The sequence below is a fragment of the Ciconia boyciana genome, chromosome 8 (genome assembly GCF_034638445.1).
Source record: "Ciconia boyciana chromosome 8, ASM3463844v1, whole genome shotgun sequence".
Lineage (NCBI taxonomy): Eukaryota > Metazoa > Chordata > Aves > Ciconiiformes > Ciconiidae > Ciconia > Ciconia boyciana.
This window is the reverse complement of record NC_132941.1, coordinates 16,634,581-16,650,552: the sequence shown is the minus strand read 5'-3', so window position 1 is coordinate 16,650,552 and position 15,972 is coordinate 16,634,581. Positions and strand designations below refer to the sequence as shown.

Below are 15,972 nucleotides of genomic sequence, written 5' to 3'. Positions count from 1 at the left end.
TGCCTAAATGTTCTGCCTAATTCTGTTTAAAGTCCTTCCTTGTATTTAGTTCTAAGCCCATGAGAATAAAGCTTCATTCCTGAAGGGTTTTTGTCATAGGAGATGCCACATGTAGTTTAGCAAGTCTTTAGAAGACTATCCTGCTAGGTTCAAAAGCCATCTCATTGTCACTCACGGGTATCTGTATCCTAAGGGGTTCCTGTCCTCTACATTTAGATGATAATGTTGGCTTATTCCACTGAGTTGCCTGGAAAGGCATCATGCCATCTTTGATGTTTGGTTGATGGCAACATGATACATGTAATTTGTAGAGCAGCTCCCTTAAACTATATCTAGATGCTCATGGTTCAGTGTTCCTTACTGCAGGCTTCCTGATCGTATCCTTATTTGAAAAGATCTTTATCTTGCAGTCTCTATTAAAAAAAAGACTAGTTTTTCAATAACAACAGAATAACCACAGTAGTTTGTCACAGAAGTTGAGATCTGTGTGCATGCTATGGTAATGATTTCTTGGGGTGCACTGCTCTCAGATTCTGTGATGGACTTCTTCCTTTTTGATGCAGAATCTTCTAATTACAAAAACTGGAGCTAACAGATGTACCTGCCGCATGCACCTCAGTGAAGTCTTCTTTCCAGTTTAACAAACTTTTGCCACGGGATCCTGTAAATTACGTTACCAAGGGTGAGGAGTTACTTATTAAGCTACCTTTGTGAAGAACATAATCACTTTTGATACGTAGCTGGTTTTATTAGAAGGAGATTGCATACTAGTTGTAGACTTTGAATGCTATAGCAATGTTAATGTTATACCTGCTTCTGGAAGTGAAAGTAAATGTTCATTTTGAAGCCTTCATTTCAACCCTGTCTGAAGTCCCTTTTTAGAAAAGCTATGAAATAGCATATACTCTAGGTGATATGCAGCTGCTTTGGTTTAGCAAGAGGAGAGCAGCAAGAGTGTTTGTGTTAAGTATTCACTATGAGAGTACTTAAAACATAAGGAGTTTTTTGAGTTTTGGAGAAAAGGAAAAGAAATAGCATCGTTTCCCTGTGTGATCACAGAAAGTGTATACATTTTGGTTAAGCAAAACGGGTTTTGCTTAAAACCTTCTCTGCTTTTGCTTAGCAGAGGGAACAGTTATAAAGCTTTTTAATGTCAATAGTCTTTTGCTGTCTTGTCACAGTAGTTAGCACTTAAAAACTATTCTTTGTGACTCAGTTGACTGCAGTTTCTCAGCTTTCCACATGGTCATGAGACCTTGATCAGGTGCAAAGCATTACTGGGTCTTCAGTAAGTTGTCATGCTTTACAACTTTTTTTCTAGGTGCCTGAAGCTATTCAAAGAGTACCTTGTGATACTGAGAAAAAAATGGCCTATAACAATTTAAGGAATACATTATTAGAAGCCTCCTACCACAGAAAAGTTGAAGACAATTTAACTTTTTAAATAGTCTTAGGATTATGAAGCACAGAAGTTTACACATTCTGCAGCGTACTAACTCCTTAGTTTTGATAAAATTTTTAAAGTGAGTTATTAGTATCATATTCTAGATTTAGCTTCATTTTAAAATTAAAACTTTAGCTAAGTTTTAGCTTATATCAGTTAATTTTGAAGCTTGTTTTCTTTAGTGTTGACACTTTTCGGTCATATACCTGGAATTGGAAAGCATGTACCTGTAGTCAGGCTAATGTATATTGTGTATCAGTTTGATATAACAAGTGGACTCAGGCTAATCTTGTTTGGTTTATAGAAGTTCTTGGGCCATAGGAGGTGTTTCTGCTTCATTCTGTGGGATTGTGTTGGAAGTGATTAGAGAAACATCAGACAGAGACAACATCCTTCATCCTTAAAATTCCTCATGCTGGCAGCTGAAACTTTGAATTTGTCCTGTGTCTTATTTGGATTAGAATTCATGTAGGCTTGCTTAAATCACAAATTTTATAAATGTTTAAGACACCTAAGAGGCTTCTGGAAAGCTGGATGAGAATGGACTTGTATTTTGAGACTAAGAGTGAGAAGAAATTAGAATAAAGTTTTGTTATTGGACTGTACTTGCAGTCAATGATGAAGAGTCAACATTTGCAGAAGCCTACAGTACTGTGAGGAAATTTGAATGTGGTTTATCTGCAGTGTGTCATTACTTGAAATTTAAAAATATATGGCAGTATCATCTTGTGCACATTGCTGCTAAATGCAAGTGATGCATTTTGAAGTATTAATTTACTTAGTCATCTTTTGTGTTGCTCATTGAGCTTATTGGTGGTCAGACATTCTAATCCCTTGAAAAGAAACAGACACTGAGAAGTATGTGGTATTAATTTAAAGAAGACCTCATGACAATAAATACAGGGAAAGGTAAATTTGTATTTTTGCTTATGAAATTGTATTCTTAGTACAATAACAGATTTTTTTCTTTGTGAAAATGTAACGCTACTGAGGCAAAGCTTTAGGATACTGTTGTGGTTTAGTCCCAGCCAGCAACTAAGCACCACGCAGCCGCTCGGTCACTCCCCCCGCAGTGGGATGGAGGAGAGAATCGGAAGAGCAAAAGTAAGAAAACTCGAGGGCTGAGATAAAGACAGTTTAATAGGGAAAGCAAAAGCCACGCACGCAAGCGAAGCAAAGCAAGGAATTCATTCACTACTTCCCATGGGCAGGCAGGTGTTCAGCCATCTCCAGGAAAGCAGGGCTCCATCATGCATAATGGTTACTTGGCAAGACAAACGCCATCACTCCAAGTGTCCCCCCTTCCTCCTTCTTCCCCAGCTTTATATACTGAGCATGACGTCATGTGGTATGGAATAGCCCTCTGGTCAGTTTGGATCAACTATCCTGGCTGTGTCCCCTTCCAGCTTCTTCTGCACCTGGCAGAGCATGGGAAGCTGAAAAGTCCTTGACCAGTGCAGCAACAACTAAAACATCTCTGTATTATCAACACTGTTTTCAGCACAAATCCAAAACATAGCTCCATACCAGCCACTATAAAGAAAATTAACTCTATCTCAGCTGAAACCAGGACAGATACATTTGCCTTTCATTGGGTCTCCCTGGACCTTGTTGGCATAGATATCTGAAGAAAAATGCTGCATGAAATCTCTGAGAATTCCCACATTTAGGTTGGTCTGAGGTTAAAGTGATTATGAGATATCCTGCCTTTTCTTACAGAATTAAGAATTCTGGAGAAAATTGCAGATTTTACTTTCTATTTGATCTCTCAAATGCTGTACTTCGATATTTTTTCAGGAGGAAAAAAAAGATGATAGCCCATGTCAGGTTCTTGAAAAATCAAGCACAAACTGAATGATTTGTTCCCTTCCTTAAGGAGGAGGTTGAGGAAGGAGGGCTTTGAAGCTAGGTGAGGAGCCAGGAACCATGGAGCAAACACTTGCATACACACAATTAAGTAAGAACAACGTATGGTGAAAAAGTAACAGAACACAAAATGAAAAAAGAAAAGTTTCTACATCCTTGAAGCAGAAACTGGTGCTTAATGTTATACCATTGATTGTGGTTGCCCAACCTTCAGAATGTAGTAGTAAGCACTGTGAAATGCAGTCCCTATGATATGGAAACAGATCTTACAGTCTTCATGAGGATATGTTTAAAGATTACCGATTCAACCTGAAACTGGAAAACCAGCAAATTGCATGTTTTGTATTCTAATTTCATGTTCTTAGTGTAGATAAGATTGTGTTTGTATACCACAGCTTTCAATAGACAATTCAGGTTTTACGTCAGGTCTGTCTCTTCATAAATAACAGTGAATTTCTGTGTCCTTTTTGTGAAAGATGATGTGTTACAGCTAGTAAAAATGATGATGATACATTTACTGCACTCAGTTTAGCTTTGTATCACCGCATTGCATCTCAGTGAACTAAAAAGCTAGGGCCAACTTGTTTCAAAAAAAACCATATAGTTCACTGAAACACCTTCTGAAGTTTTGGAATATGCTTTATCAAAGGGGTCACGTAGGGAAGAACTTGTATGGAAATTTTTACTAAACATTGACAGTGCTGAAACATTCCTTCTACAAATACATTTGGCAATATATTGCTGTCACAGGCTGCTTAAAAGAAAATTTGACTTTTTGCATAATAAAACTGTAGGAGATGGTGCTTACTTTTGAATGATTTGACACACAAAGTAGTTTCTGTAATGAATAGTTGGTTTGTTCTTCAGAAACAGTTGCTTCTGTGGAGTTACAAGAGGAAAGGATTGTAAGTTTGTTGGGTAAGTGTATAGAAGGATACTGCAAGGCTTTGTTTCAAACAGGTTGAACATTTGCGTGCCAGCTACTGATAAAAGTTATGTATCAAAACATGCAGTTACTTATTGGAGTTTTGAAACATTATGCATCACTTAATATCTTTAATTCTTTGCTGGCTTTAATGTTTAGTACATCAAGAAACATGACATAATTTGGGTCATATATAATCTGGCTTTGAAATGAGAACCTCTGAAATTCTCACTCTTGTCTGTAGATTCTAGATATAGATATCTAAATTAATTCCTTATGATTGGTTATTTTAAATAGAAACTGTTTAAAAACCTTTTTTCACTGCGTATGTAAAACATACTGTGTGCACCACCTCCATTGCAAAGACACAGTGGTTTGTTCCACAAGTTGTGTGGTGGTTTTGGTTGGTTTTTTTCTATTTCTCCACATTATTTTCTACTGTTGGAACTTCTAACTATCTTTTTTGGTCTCTGATAACAGTTACTGAATCACTTCCTCTTAATAATTCTTTCCACAACATCTGTGTTTACTTTTGGCAGGTAGATGAAATATTTTTTTATGCATAATGTTCTAGTGCTGGTGTTTGATATAAAAGTGTGGTAAAACTTGTGAAGAGTATCAGTGTTGAATGTGCAGAGGCAGGGGATGGAGACCTTGGTGGTGGTCAGGATATTAAAATATACTTCTCTTGAAATACATGCTATACTGTCAATTTATTGTGCATACATATCTATGATTGCTTGGGATATGTTAACTAATAAGAAGGTGAATCCTGGCTGGAAACTGTGTACTTATTTGGAAGAAGTGACCAAAATTGGAATTAACCAAATGTCTGTAATGGATATAGTGGCTCCTTGTCTGGAGGAAAATAATGCTATGTTAACTTCCTTACTGTTTTGGTTCTTGTCATTACTGGCCTGTTGGCTGTTTGGTAGGCAAAAGTACATATCAGCAGTATATCTGATGGGTTTCTGGGCAGCACAAGGAGCTTTCTGTCCTGTTATTTACCCACTAATGCTAACCTTAGAGTGAAAAATACTGTGTTATAGTAATGTCTAATGTCTAGTGTAGATACAGGGCTGATATGGTGGTCCTCTGTATGCATGTTATAGATCTATTAAGAGCTTTCAAATGCTAGTGCCTCTGGTCAGTTCTGCATGTCCCTCCCTCCATCAGGATGGGAGGACCAAAATCTTTCCCCATTTTCTGTCATGCACTCTTAATGTGAGTCAGAAATATTAGCTTATAAGGAAGTGTCCAAAGCAGACTGAACTGAATCTACGTCTTTGGAGATACATCTTTAATAAAACTTTTCCATGTGATGGAACATTCTATGTGATACAAAATGTTGTGTTGCTAGGTGGCATGATTTGCTCTTAATTTTTCTGGATATTTGGCATGTGGAATATAAACATTCTGAGCAGGTACTTCGGTGTCATGAGTGTAGAGTGAGACTGGAAGTACAGGTCTTCTAGGGAACTGGAAGAAAGATGTTCAGCTGTTGCACTTTTCATGTTTGGATCAGGCATGCGTTTCTGAAACATCTCTCAAGCATTCCTGTCTACAGTGATGTAGTTTGCATTGTGCAGTAGTTTTGGAGTAAATTAACTATACTCATTTTGATTGAAATTAAAGTGGAAGATGCCTTCCAAGGTCCACCTAATACACTCTAACTGCAAGTGTGCATTCAGTCTGTGGGACTAGAGTAGAATGAATCTGAAGTGTACAAGGGAGAAAAAACAAAAGCTAAAATACGTATAATGTGGAAGTTTGGTCCTCATCACCAGCCGTTTTGCACCACAGATCTGCCATACCTGGTAGTGTGGTTGTAACCTTAATAATTTCTCAGACATGCTAAACCTTGCTTTTTTTCTCTTTTCAGGCCAGTATGGAAATCCTCTAAATAAGTACATTAGACACTATGAAGGATTGTCTTACGATGTGGATTTGTTACACCAAAAACACCAGCGTGCCAAAAGAGCAGTATCGCATGAGGATCAGTTCTTGCACCTAGATTTTCATGCTCATGGAAGGTTAGTGATATTTTAAAAGGTATTTGTTTTAAATATTTTATTCATATATGTGTTTTAATCATAGCGAAATGTAAATAGTGAAATACAGTCATCAAACTAATGTTAGCTAGAATACACTAAAATGCAGTGCTTACAGTTTTTATGAAGTATTTGCTCTGATGTCCAGTGTAGGTGTGAAATAGTTGCTTGTAGTCACTCATTCAAACTTCTACTGGCAACTTTTAATGTGCTTTGAAGCTTAAACAATGGAATCATACTGGGAATAGAATGGTAGTTGATTCTGAGTTTATAATGCAGCTTTGGCACTTTTTTACAAAAAATATGCCAAACTGCCAGAGGAGATTTAATTGAGAAAAAGTAAAATTTCAAATTGCATTTGAAATTACAAAATAGGCCAAAAAAGTGTTCCGTTTTGTGTGTAATGGTGTCATCCATTTTCTGTGCTATTGTGGAATTTAGTAATTATTTGACATGGGGAAAATATAATTGCTGTTACAAGACTTGCTTTGCCTTGCATTTAACAGGTAAGATTGTAAGATCCAATACAAAAGTTACATATTCAGTGTGAGCAACTGAAGTATGATTTGTAGATTTCAACTGGGAAGATCTCTTTGTACTTCAGAATTGCCTGCTTTTTGTATAACCAAGGAGAAACAGGAAGAAAGTTAAAATATTTGTGTCTGTATCTTTGTTTCTTTGACTCTCTCCTTTGCAGCACCACTGTCTTAATATATTTTAGGAAAATGTAATGCCCTTGCTTTTCTAATTATTTCAGTTACAATTTAAGTAATTAGAACTTGATAAATAATTGCTAGCCATATGTAGAAACATAGGAAGTTTGACAGAGCAAAGGTAAAACCAGGTCTTCTGAATCTGTGTTTGGAATATTGTTTTATGAGTAAGTGTTCTGCTTCTGTGCCAGCTTGTAATTTCTTCAGGGAATGAAGTGTTGCTACTGGAGGTGTATGTTGTAATGACTGAATTTCAGTGCATGCTTCCAAAAGGCTAGCATTAGGATTGTATTTGTAACTGCTGTAGAATTGCAACGCAAATCCTGAAATTGAAGTCCTGTCCTTAAAACCACACTTTTGGATGTGATTTTTAGTCCAGGGGATTTTATTATTTAGAGAAGAGTCATATAGCTGCTGGCTCTGATGTATCTTCACAGGCAATCTCTAGTCTTCACTATTAAATTGTTCTAATAAACAAGAATGCAGAGTAGAATGCTTCAGAGGCTCCTCATACTGTAAACCTCTCCACTTTTAATTTAAATCTCCAGCAAGGTTGCAAGACAGTGAAGTTTAGTTTCAGTCTAATGCTACCACTCTTAAGCTGCAGGCTGATGGTTAATTTAGGCTTACCAAAGAGAGGAACAGGCCTGACCGCATTCCCAGCATCATCTTTGTGCTAGCACTAGTAGTCTTAAAACCATGCAAGGAATAGGGAACTGATCCAGCTGAAAATTATTTGGCAAAAAAAAAAAACAGTATGATTTGAAGGGGTGATGGAGGGAAGATGAGACCATTCTTTCTGGGAGCAGTCCACATTTCAGTCCACTTGAGCAGGTTCATCTTGTCATTGGTAAATACTCTTCTGTAAAACAGAGCTCTTAGCTTAGCCTGTGCATTCTATCTGTGTTGTTAAGGTGGGCTGAAAATCCTTATCATGTAAAAATGTTAACTGTACCTACGATAATGAGGTCTAAAAAAGATTTATTCTCTTACTTCATGGATCTTAGTCACACCAGACCTTAGACAAACAGGTTTATAAAGATTTTGATAACAGCTACTGTTACTCATGAAGCAAAGTGTTGGTGTTTATATGTGGAATTGATTCGAAATCCCTGTGCTGTGAGGCACAAATCCATCACTAACTGAGGCGGCTGAATGGAAACTTGCTATAAGGTCAAACCAGTTCATAATTTAGGATTTTGGTAGTTTCCTGTGACACATCTAACGCTTCATTTTAGTGGAAGAGAGGGTGGTTGACAGGCTGTAAATTTAGTCCACAAATTCCTGTTAATCGATCTGAGTGTCGTCTTACAAAATATTTTCATTTTTCTTTAAATATGAATTAGGAAGTATCAAGTGAATGGTGTTTTACTTCATACAGTCTATTTAGTAGCTTTGAAGGTGTGTAGCAGTTTGAAAGACTTTATAAATAGGATCGCCTTTTTGTATTTATAGCTAGTTTATTGTGAATAACTATAATTGATGTATGTCATCACTGAGAATGACAACATTAAAACCTTTCTATCAAATATTCTAATTACTTTGTGCTAAGGTAGGAAATAAAGCTTTTGCAAAATACTTAAACCATTTAGATTTAGCCCATGGACTCTTAAAGTGCTGTTTTATTTAAATAGAGGTGATGAAACTTAAAGGCATTCAGTCAATGTGAGGTTTGAGATTCTGAAAATTTAAACCTGAATTTTTGAATGGCCTTATACCAAATGGTAGTTAAAACTTTGTCCATGTGTAAAGGTTTATTGGCATACAGCTGTCTAACTTGCGTCTCCTTAACTTAATGAAGATACTAAACAGCTGCTACTTACAAGTACTGAAATGATAATGTTCTATTTTGAGTTGGCTTCTGATGAAATGGCTGTCTTCTGTAGCCAGGAAACAGTGGAAAAGCTGTCTTAATATTTACTCCTATTCACTGCTGGAAATAGAAAGTGAAGCTAGCTGGACCACAACAGTTCTTACGCTGTATCTCTGGTACCAGTTTGAACTTTATAAACTTAATCTTTCCATTTGTGCCAGAGGAAGCACGTGTTGGTCGCATGGCCAGTCAAGATGGGAAAGTGATTTGGCTGCTTATTTTTCAGCCAGATTAATTAGTCATTCAATTTTGTATATAAGCAAACTTGCTGTAAGAAGAAAGGGTGCAGAAATAAGCAGAAGTGGTGAGAGGGAAGATGCAGTACTACCCTTCTCAGTGGCAGTGCTGCCATATGCCAGATAAGCATTCATCAAACTTAAGAGTTTCATTGTCCGGAAAAAGGCTGGCAGCTACAAGTATTTTATGATTGTGTAAGTAGCATCTGTCCTTTTCAGTAGACTGTTTAGATTTAATAACTGTATTTCATAGTACCCTTTTGTTGAAAAAGATAAAAATGAAATTTAAATATTATAGATTTATACCAAGTTAAAGTGACCATTTAACCATGGGCTAATAACAGTTTAATAATGAAATAGATACTGTAATGATGGAATTAAACCCAAAGCTACCTTTTTTCACACCAGACTCAGTAGTTCTACAAATGGCTGTATAACATGCCATCATTGAGAAACCCTGTCTTATTTAACCTTCATCTGAAAGTTAAATGCTACACAGTATACTGTTAAGAACAGACATTTTTCAAAACTTTTATTGTTGGGTAATCTAAAATACAACCTATTATGGCAGATGTAATGAATTAAACCAAACCAGCCACTATTCAATGCTGAAATGCTAGCTTAATAGGGCAGTTAAAATTGCTAAAACTAAGCTATGGATACCTATTTAATTCTTTTGAATCATAAACCCTGTAGTTTAGATGAGTTGACATCATTGCTTCACCAGTGGTGCAAAATGTGCTCATTTCTAAAATGCTTCAAATTGGAAGAAATACGAAGTTTTAAAACAATCCTGGTTATGTATCATAGCTCTTCCACCTGCCAGTTTATATTGAGTGTTTGTGTGAGTTAATTTAAGGTGCTGTTTGAGTCCAGGGAAGGTTTGTACAAAGATAATGAATGCACAGTGTTAATATTAATGAAGTTCCTGGTATAAAGTAGCTTTTGAACCAACTCCACAACCCCTGCCTCCCCCAAAAAAAAAACAAAACCCACCCCAGACAAACAAAAAAACCCAACCCAGAAATACATAGAATGATTCATAGAAGAGCAATGCCTTTGGCACCAGCTTGAGATACAGTGAAGGAATTTAATATGGCATAACTTTCTTTTGCATGTCAAGGTAACGTCAGTAGTTTTGAAAATGAAGTTGGGACATCACTAAAACTGACATTGTATTTTATACCCAGTCACAAAACTTAGTCACAAAATGTGTACTTGCACTTGTTGCCTTACTGACCACAACCCTTCCCATGCAGAGAAGTTGGAAAGTTTTCTTCGCTTTTTCAGTATAAACATTTGCAATATACTAATTGTAGAATGTCTTAAACTAAATTCCTGTCAACTGTAGAATGCCAGAAATATACTGGATACTTCATTCGTAGCGATTCCATTTTGAGGACAGAGCTTGAAAAACTTGCCTGACATCTGATGTTCCCTGAACTATACCTTTTTACCTAATGACGAAACTGAATTCCTGAGACCTTGATGCATTCAGAATAAAGGAACTACATCTATGTAGTGTTTAACTGTACTGTCAGTCAACTTTTTATTTAATGCATTCCTAATAACTTATGCTTTCTAATTTTTTCTTAAGTTGTCCTATTAATCACCCATCCCCTCTTCTACTGCTTTATCCTGGATTAGTTGATGACTCTCATTTGGGAAAGTTGCCTATGCAACTTGAGTAAACAGTTGAATTTTCAAGTGGTACCTGAACACATTATAACACATGCTTATTATTAAATTAAAGATACATTGAGAACTTCTTTCAGATGTTTTGCAATTTAGCTACAGTTCTCCATAGATTTTTATGTAAAATTTTATTTTAAAAAAAACCTGTAACTTGTTAAGTTCAGACATGTTTGTTGGAATATATGGTCTATATATGATCCTTATAATAGGAAAACTGTTACTGGAAATGCTTGCAACATCACTTCTTTGTAAGCCATACAAATAAAAAGACCTTTCATATGGTTATGCTTGTGAATATTAAAGCATTTGCTTGTTGAATATTGTTAGGTTGTTGAATATTGTTAGGTTGTTGAATATTGTTAGGTTGTTGAATATTGTTAGGTTGTTGAATATTGTTAGGTTGTTGAATATTGTTAGGTTGTTGAATATTGTTAGGTTGTTGAATATTGTTAGGTTGTTGAATATTGTTAGGTTGTTGAATATTGTTAGGTTGTTGAATATTGTTAGGTTGTTCTGAGATAGTTTAAGAATATGGGCTTCACTAATAAAAATACTTCTCCATGTTTTAATTTGGGCTTACAAGTCACAGCTGCTAAGTCCAGATTCTTTTAGCCCAGCATATTCAAATCTTAAAAACTAGCTCAATATAGGGGTAAAATCCTGTAAATATTAGATGATTATGTCAGTTGGTGCAACTGGAATAACCTATTCTTCAGCCTCCACCAACTTATACAGTTCATCTGGACTCAAAAGTACTTACTTTCTTCTACTGTGCTCCAAAATGTAATGGACTATTATATCATTTTCAGATCAGTCTGCATAAATGCTTGTAGAGGTTTGCATTATGATAGTCAGAAACTTGAATACCTTCTAACTAATGATGAAAAACAAGTTTTGCTTCCAGTGCATTAAAAATCAGTGATACTGGTCATTTTTTAGTGATCCTTGGTGACCATTCAACACTTTCCTTGTCTTATTCACCAGAATGTTCTTGCCTACTGTTCTGCGTCACTACAAGGACGTACCCCTATGTATTGAAAAAAGCATGCATCCAGCTCTGCTCTGTAACTTTAGAACTACAACAATAAGTGGCGTTTGGAGGGGAGGGAGTTTAGAAAAATCTTACTATCCTATCCTTCTTGGGTTTGTATGGGGAGGGAAGGAGGGGGGAGAATTTTTGTCCTAATGGTTCTATATAAAAAGGCTAAAGTATGCATGTGCCTAACATGGCAAGTCCAGTGGGCACCAAGATTGATCATTATTCCTTCAAATAACTTGACAGCTAAAGTGCCTATCAGTGCTTTCAAAAGTGACACTGGGTGCCAGGATTCAGGAAGATGCTGTAAGGCAAGCTTCCACTTGAGGTTATTTTGCCTGGTTATGTCAAAGTGCCGAGAGTAGTGTTTGATCAATAAGCAGCTGGAAAAAAACTGCACCAGTCTCACCACTGCTACTAGTAGTGCACTGCATGTAACCTTTTTTTCCTGTAGTTAATGAGCAAATTTTCTACAATGTCTTTATTATTAAGAAAATGCAGTGTAAAGCTATAATATGTTGCAGAGTGACCATGTGAGTCAGCTGCTAGGTAAAAATGCTTTAACTGTCACTCAGTTTGGAATAAAGTTCAATAAATGATTGGTTCTTAAATGTTCTACTACCTTTTACAATGTTTTGCATTGAGCAGAGGAACTTTTATAACAATGAGAACTTGCATATTGTGAAATTGTGTGGCTTTGGGTCTTAATCTGTGCTCCCTGCACCATTTGACAAGGTATGTTTGTGAAGCAGTGTTTGCTGATTGGCTTTAATATTGATTTTTCTGTGCAGGTATTTCTTTCATAATTATTTTGAACAGCTATCAGTCATACATTAGTTGAGCTTTCTGGTACAGTCCTGAATGGTAGGAGTGGACCACAAAATTTCAGAGTTCTTAATTAAGTATGAGTTTATTCTTGGTTCTATAGTAGTCTGTAATCCTTTGTATTGCCTTCCTTATTTAGAGCTGTTAAATCTTTGTGTTTAAACAAGATGATTGTTGACTGTATTTGAGTACGTTATGAAAATGAAGGAGGCTGCCTGCACAGAAATCATATCTGATATGTTGAATTTCAAAGGTGATGTGAGCATGCTGCCATGCTGTCTGAGATAGACTGAAGTAACTGAGCTAGTTACTCTTGGATTAAAGAGGACTTTATATTGTCACCTTCTGGTTTTTTATTAAATGCTAGATGTTCTTTTTATGACATTTATTTTTAAGTACCTTTGTAATTGTGCATACAACATAGTACTCAGTTCATGAAATGGCTTTGTCTTCTACATTCTGTGAGTCTGTCAGAACATAAAGCAGATTCACTGTTACTGGACTAATCTGAAAATTTATGTTGTGTGTGATTTTCAGTTCTATGTGTACTTAAACACCCTCCTAAGCAGACTAACTTCTTAAATAGGTTGTTTTAGTGGTCATCAAATAGGACTGACTGGTGGGCTTCTGTGAAACTTATATGAATTATTTCCATGAATTTTACTAGGTGAATTTTTTGCAAGGTTTGCTTACTACAACTCATTTTAGGTTGTCCTGAATTTAAAAAGAAAAAAATAAAAATCACTTTCATTCTTACTGTAGTCTTTTCAGCTTCATTCAGTGCTCTGTGACCGTTCTTCAATCATCACCATCATTGTACCTTTTAAGTTACATACCTTGACAAATAACTTGCCAGGCAAGAGACCCATGAATCAGGTCTCACTTTCTACACCTGTTTTGTCAAAAAAAAAAAACACCAAAAAAAAACCCACCACCAAAAAAAACCAACACAAAACCACCCTGAGTTGGTGCTTGTAGGTAAAGCAATTTTATCTTGCAGAGAATTGGGAAGCAGGGACCTGAGTTCTTACTCATTTTTTAAATGAAATTAATCTAAAAAATATTTTAGAGGCTGGATCTGTGGGTTAAATATCTTGCATTTTATAGGTTTAAATATGGTGAGCTGGAATACATGTAGCCCTCGGGGGGGGGAAAAAAGGCATTTGGAGTTTCACTCAGATTTCTCTAGGAAATGCCTGGTACAGTGGCATCGGACTGGTGAGACTGCCCAGCTGAGGTGCAGGGTTTCCCAGCTGCTAAAATTGGTATTAATGCTTTAGAACTTTGCTCCTTGGCCAACAAACTTGTGTAGACATAGCCATGTTCTCAAAAAGCCATGTTCTTAAAATGGAAACTAGTAGACTTAAATGAAAGTATGTAAGCTATGTGCTTCATATGTGCTCACATTAATTATCAGCTAGCAGATTTCTCTTCTTTCTATGTCTTTATTTGTTTCACTAAGAAAGCTTCTTTCTAAACTAGTTTCTTAGTTTGAATTCATGTAGTAACTTTGATGCCTTGTGATTTTATTCTAGTACATCTTTACCTGTTTTCTTTTTTTGATCTCATGTTTTTGAATTACATTAGAATATGGCATTGCATATAAATATTCAACTTTATGTAAATAGAAATGGGAAAGTTATTTTGGATAAGCAGGAAACTGAGTGGCAGAATCTGCACTTAACTTCCCAAAGAAGTTTTACTGAAAGGGAAAAAGAAAATCAACCCTGGGTAAAGACTATTCTGCTCTTAAAATCTGTACACCATACTCTTCAGGACTCAGAGGGATACTTGACTGACTTTCTTAGACTGTAAATTAGCCAACATGTAGCTACTTGTAATCCTGCTTGGATGGTTTCTGTTATCTGAGCTAGCTTATGTGTTTGCAACTATGTATATCAAGAATAATCAGTGGCAAATTGTTTAGTATGAAGGCTGCATCCTCAGTTGTGTTCTTCTAGAATAACAAGCTTAGCAAGTCTGACTTCTGAAGGTCAGAAAAAATCTCTGCACAATCACAAGTGTCACCCTAGAGGTGTCAATGGAAAACAAACACAAGCTGTAAGCATTCTAGCTGGGATTGCTGAGCATTGCAATGCTATAGATTGTTTTTTAGATAAGTACTTACTAGAGGATGATACCCTCTGTCTGCATCTAGGTGGGTAATAGAATGATAAACCTGGAGATCCTATCATGTGCTGTTTCAAAGATATGTTTTCTTTAGTGTCAGTAGCAGGACCATGGGAATTGTCAGTTAAATGATGGTGGAATATGTTGTGTGGGTTTAATAGTAAGTGAAAACAGTGTAAAAAATAATGTCCATAAGTGTGATGGTTCTGTAGACTTAGCTTGTGAGTACTTTAAATCCACTGTTAAGTTGTTAAGCTGTCTTCTAGTTAATATAGTTCAGGGTTGGAATGAGCCTGACAGTCTGTGGGAACTGAGTTTAGATTTTGGCATGCCTCATGTGGAAGCAGTTAGAAAGAAGGGCTCAAATTATTCTCCCCTTCCACTTATAGACCCTCTTCCATTTTTCAGAGAAGAGAGTCTTTGACTTCTTAAATGGGAAAGGTAAGGATAAAAGACTTGCACCTCAAGCAGAGTAGTATCTTCTAGATTCTGACTTGTGAGGAGGCTCATGGAGGCACAGCTGCAAAGACTTTTCTGGCTCCGACTGAGGAGAAAAGAGTTTGGACCTAAATGAACTGTGCTTGTACTGGAGTCACGTTCCGTACTGCCACCAACCCATCACCTTCTGTTTCCTTTTCCCAGACACTTCTTCCAGCTGTGGAGTAATTCCTCCATCTCCCTTTTTTTTTTTAAACAATCTCCTCTGGTCACTGAGTGATTCTGCCTACTCAGCCTGCCACTGGTTACAGCAATTTCTCTGAGGAAAGGTAGGAAAGGGAAAGCACCAAGTGCCCTTTTGCGTACCACTGATAATAGCTCTTTCTGCCAGTGTTGGAAAAGTCTGCAGACTTGCTATCAGTGTCCCAATATATTGGACATTCCATCATGGCAAAGTCACTGATCTTAGAAGGTAACTCATACTAAAAAGAAATTGAATAATAGATTAAGTATTAACTCTTACATGTGTACCCTTATGTTAATTTTACCAAGTGCTGTCAGTATATACACACAGTGTTTGTTGTTTTTTTTTAAAGTACTTGCTCTGTGATTAGAGCATAGGATTGACATAGCTCGAGCCCATGGGAAACTACTGGGTTTTAGCTAAGCGTGATGCTCTCAACTATTTTTTTTTCTTTAATTGTCACTGAGTTGCTATGCTACATACTTGCAAATCTGAC

General features: G+C 36.5%; 1 protein-coding gene across 1 annotated transcript in view; it reads left to right on the top strand.

The window, feature by feature from the left end:
* The window catches only part of ADAM10 (ADAM metallopeptidase domain 10), a 51,865-nt gene that overhangs the window by 6,012 nt on the left and 29,881 nt on the right, over positions 1-15,972 (top strand). Inside the window, exon 2 of the mRNA XM_072870176.1 lies at positions 6,118-6,268. Within this exon, the coding sequence (XP_072726277.1) occupies positions 6,118-6,268 (151 nt within the window). The remainder of the gene's footprint in view (positions 1-6,117; positions 6,269-15,972) is intronic.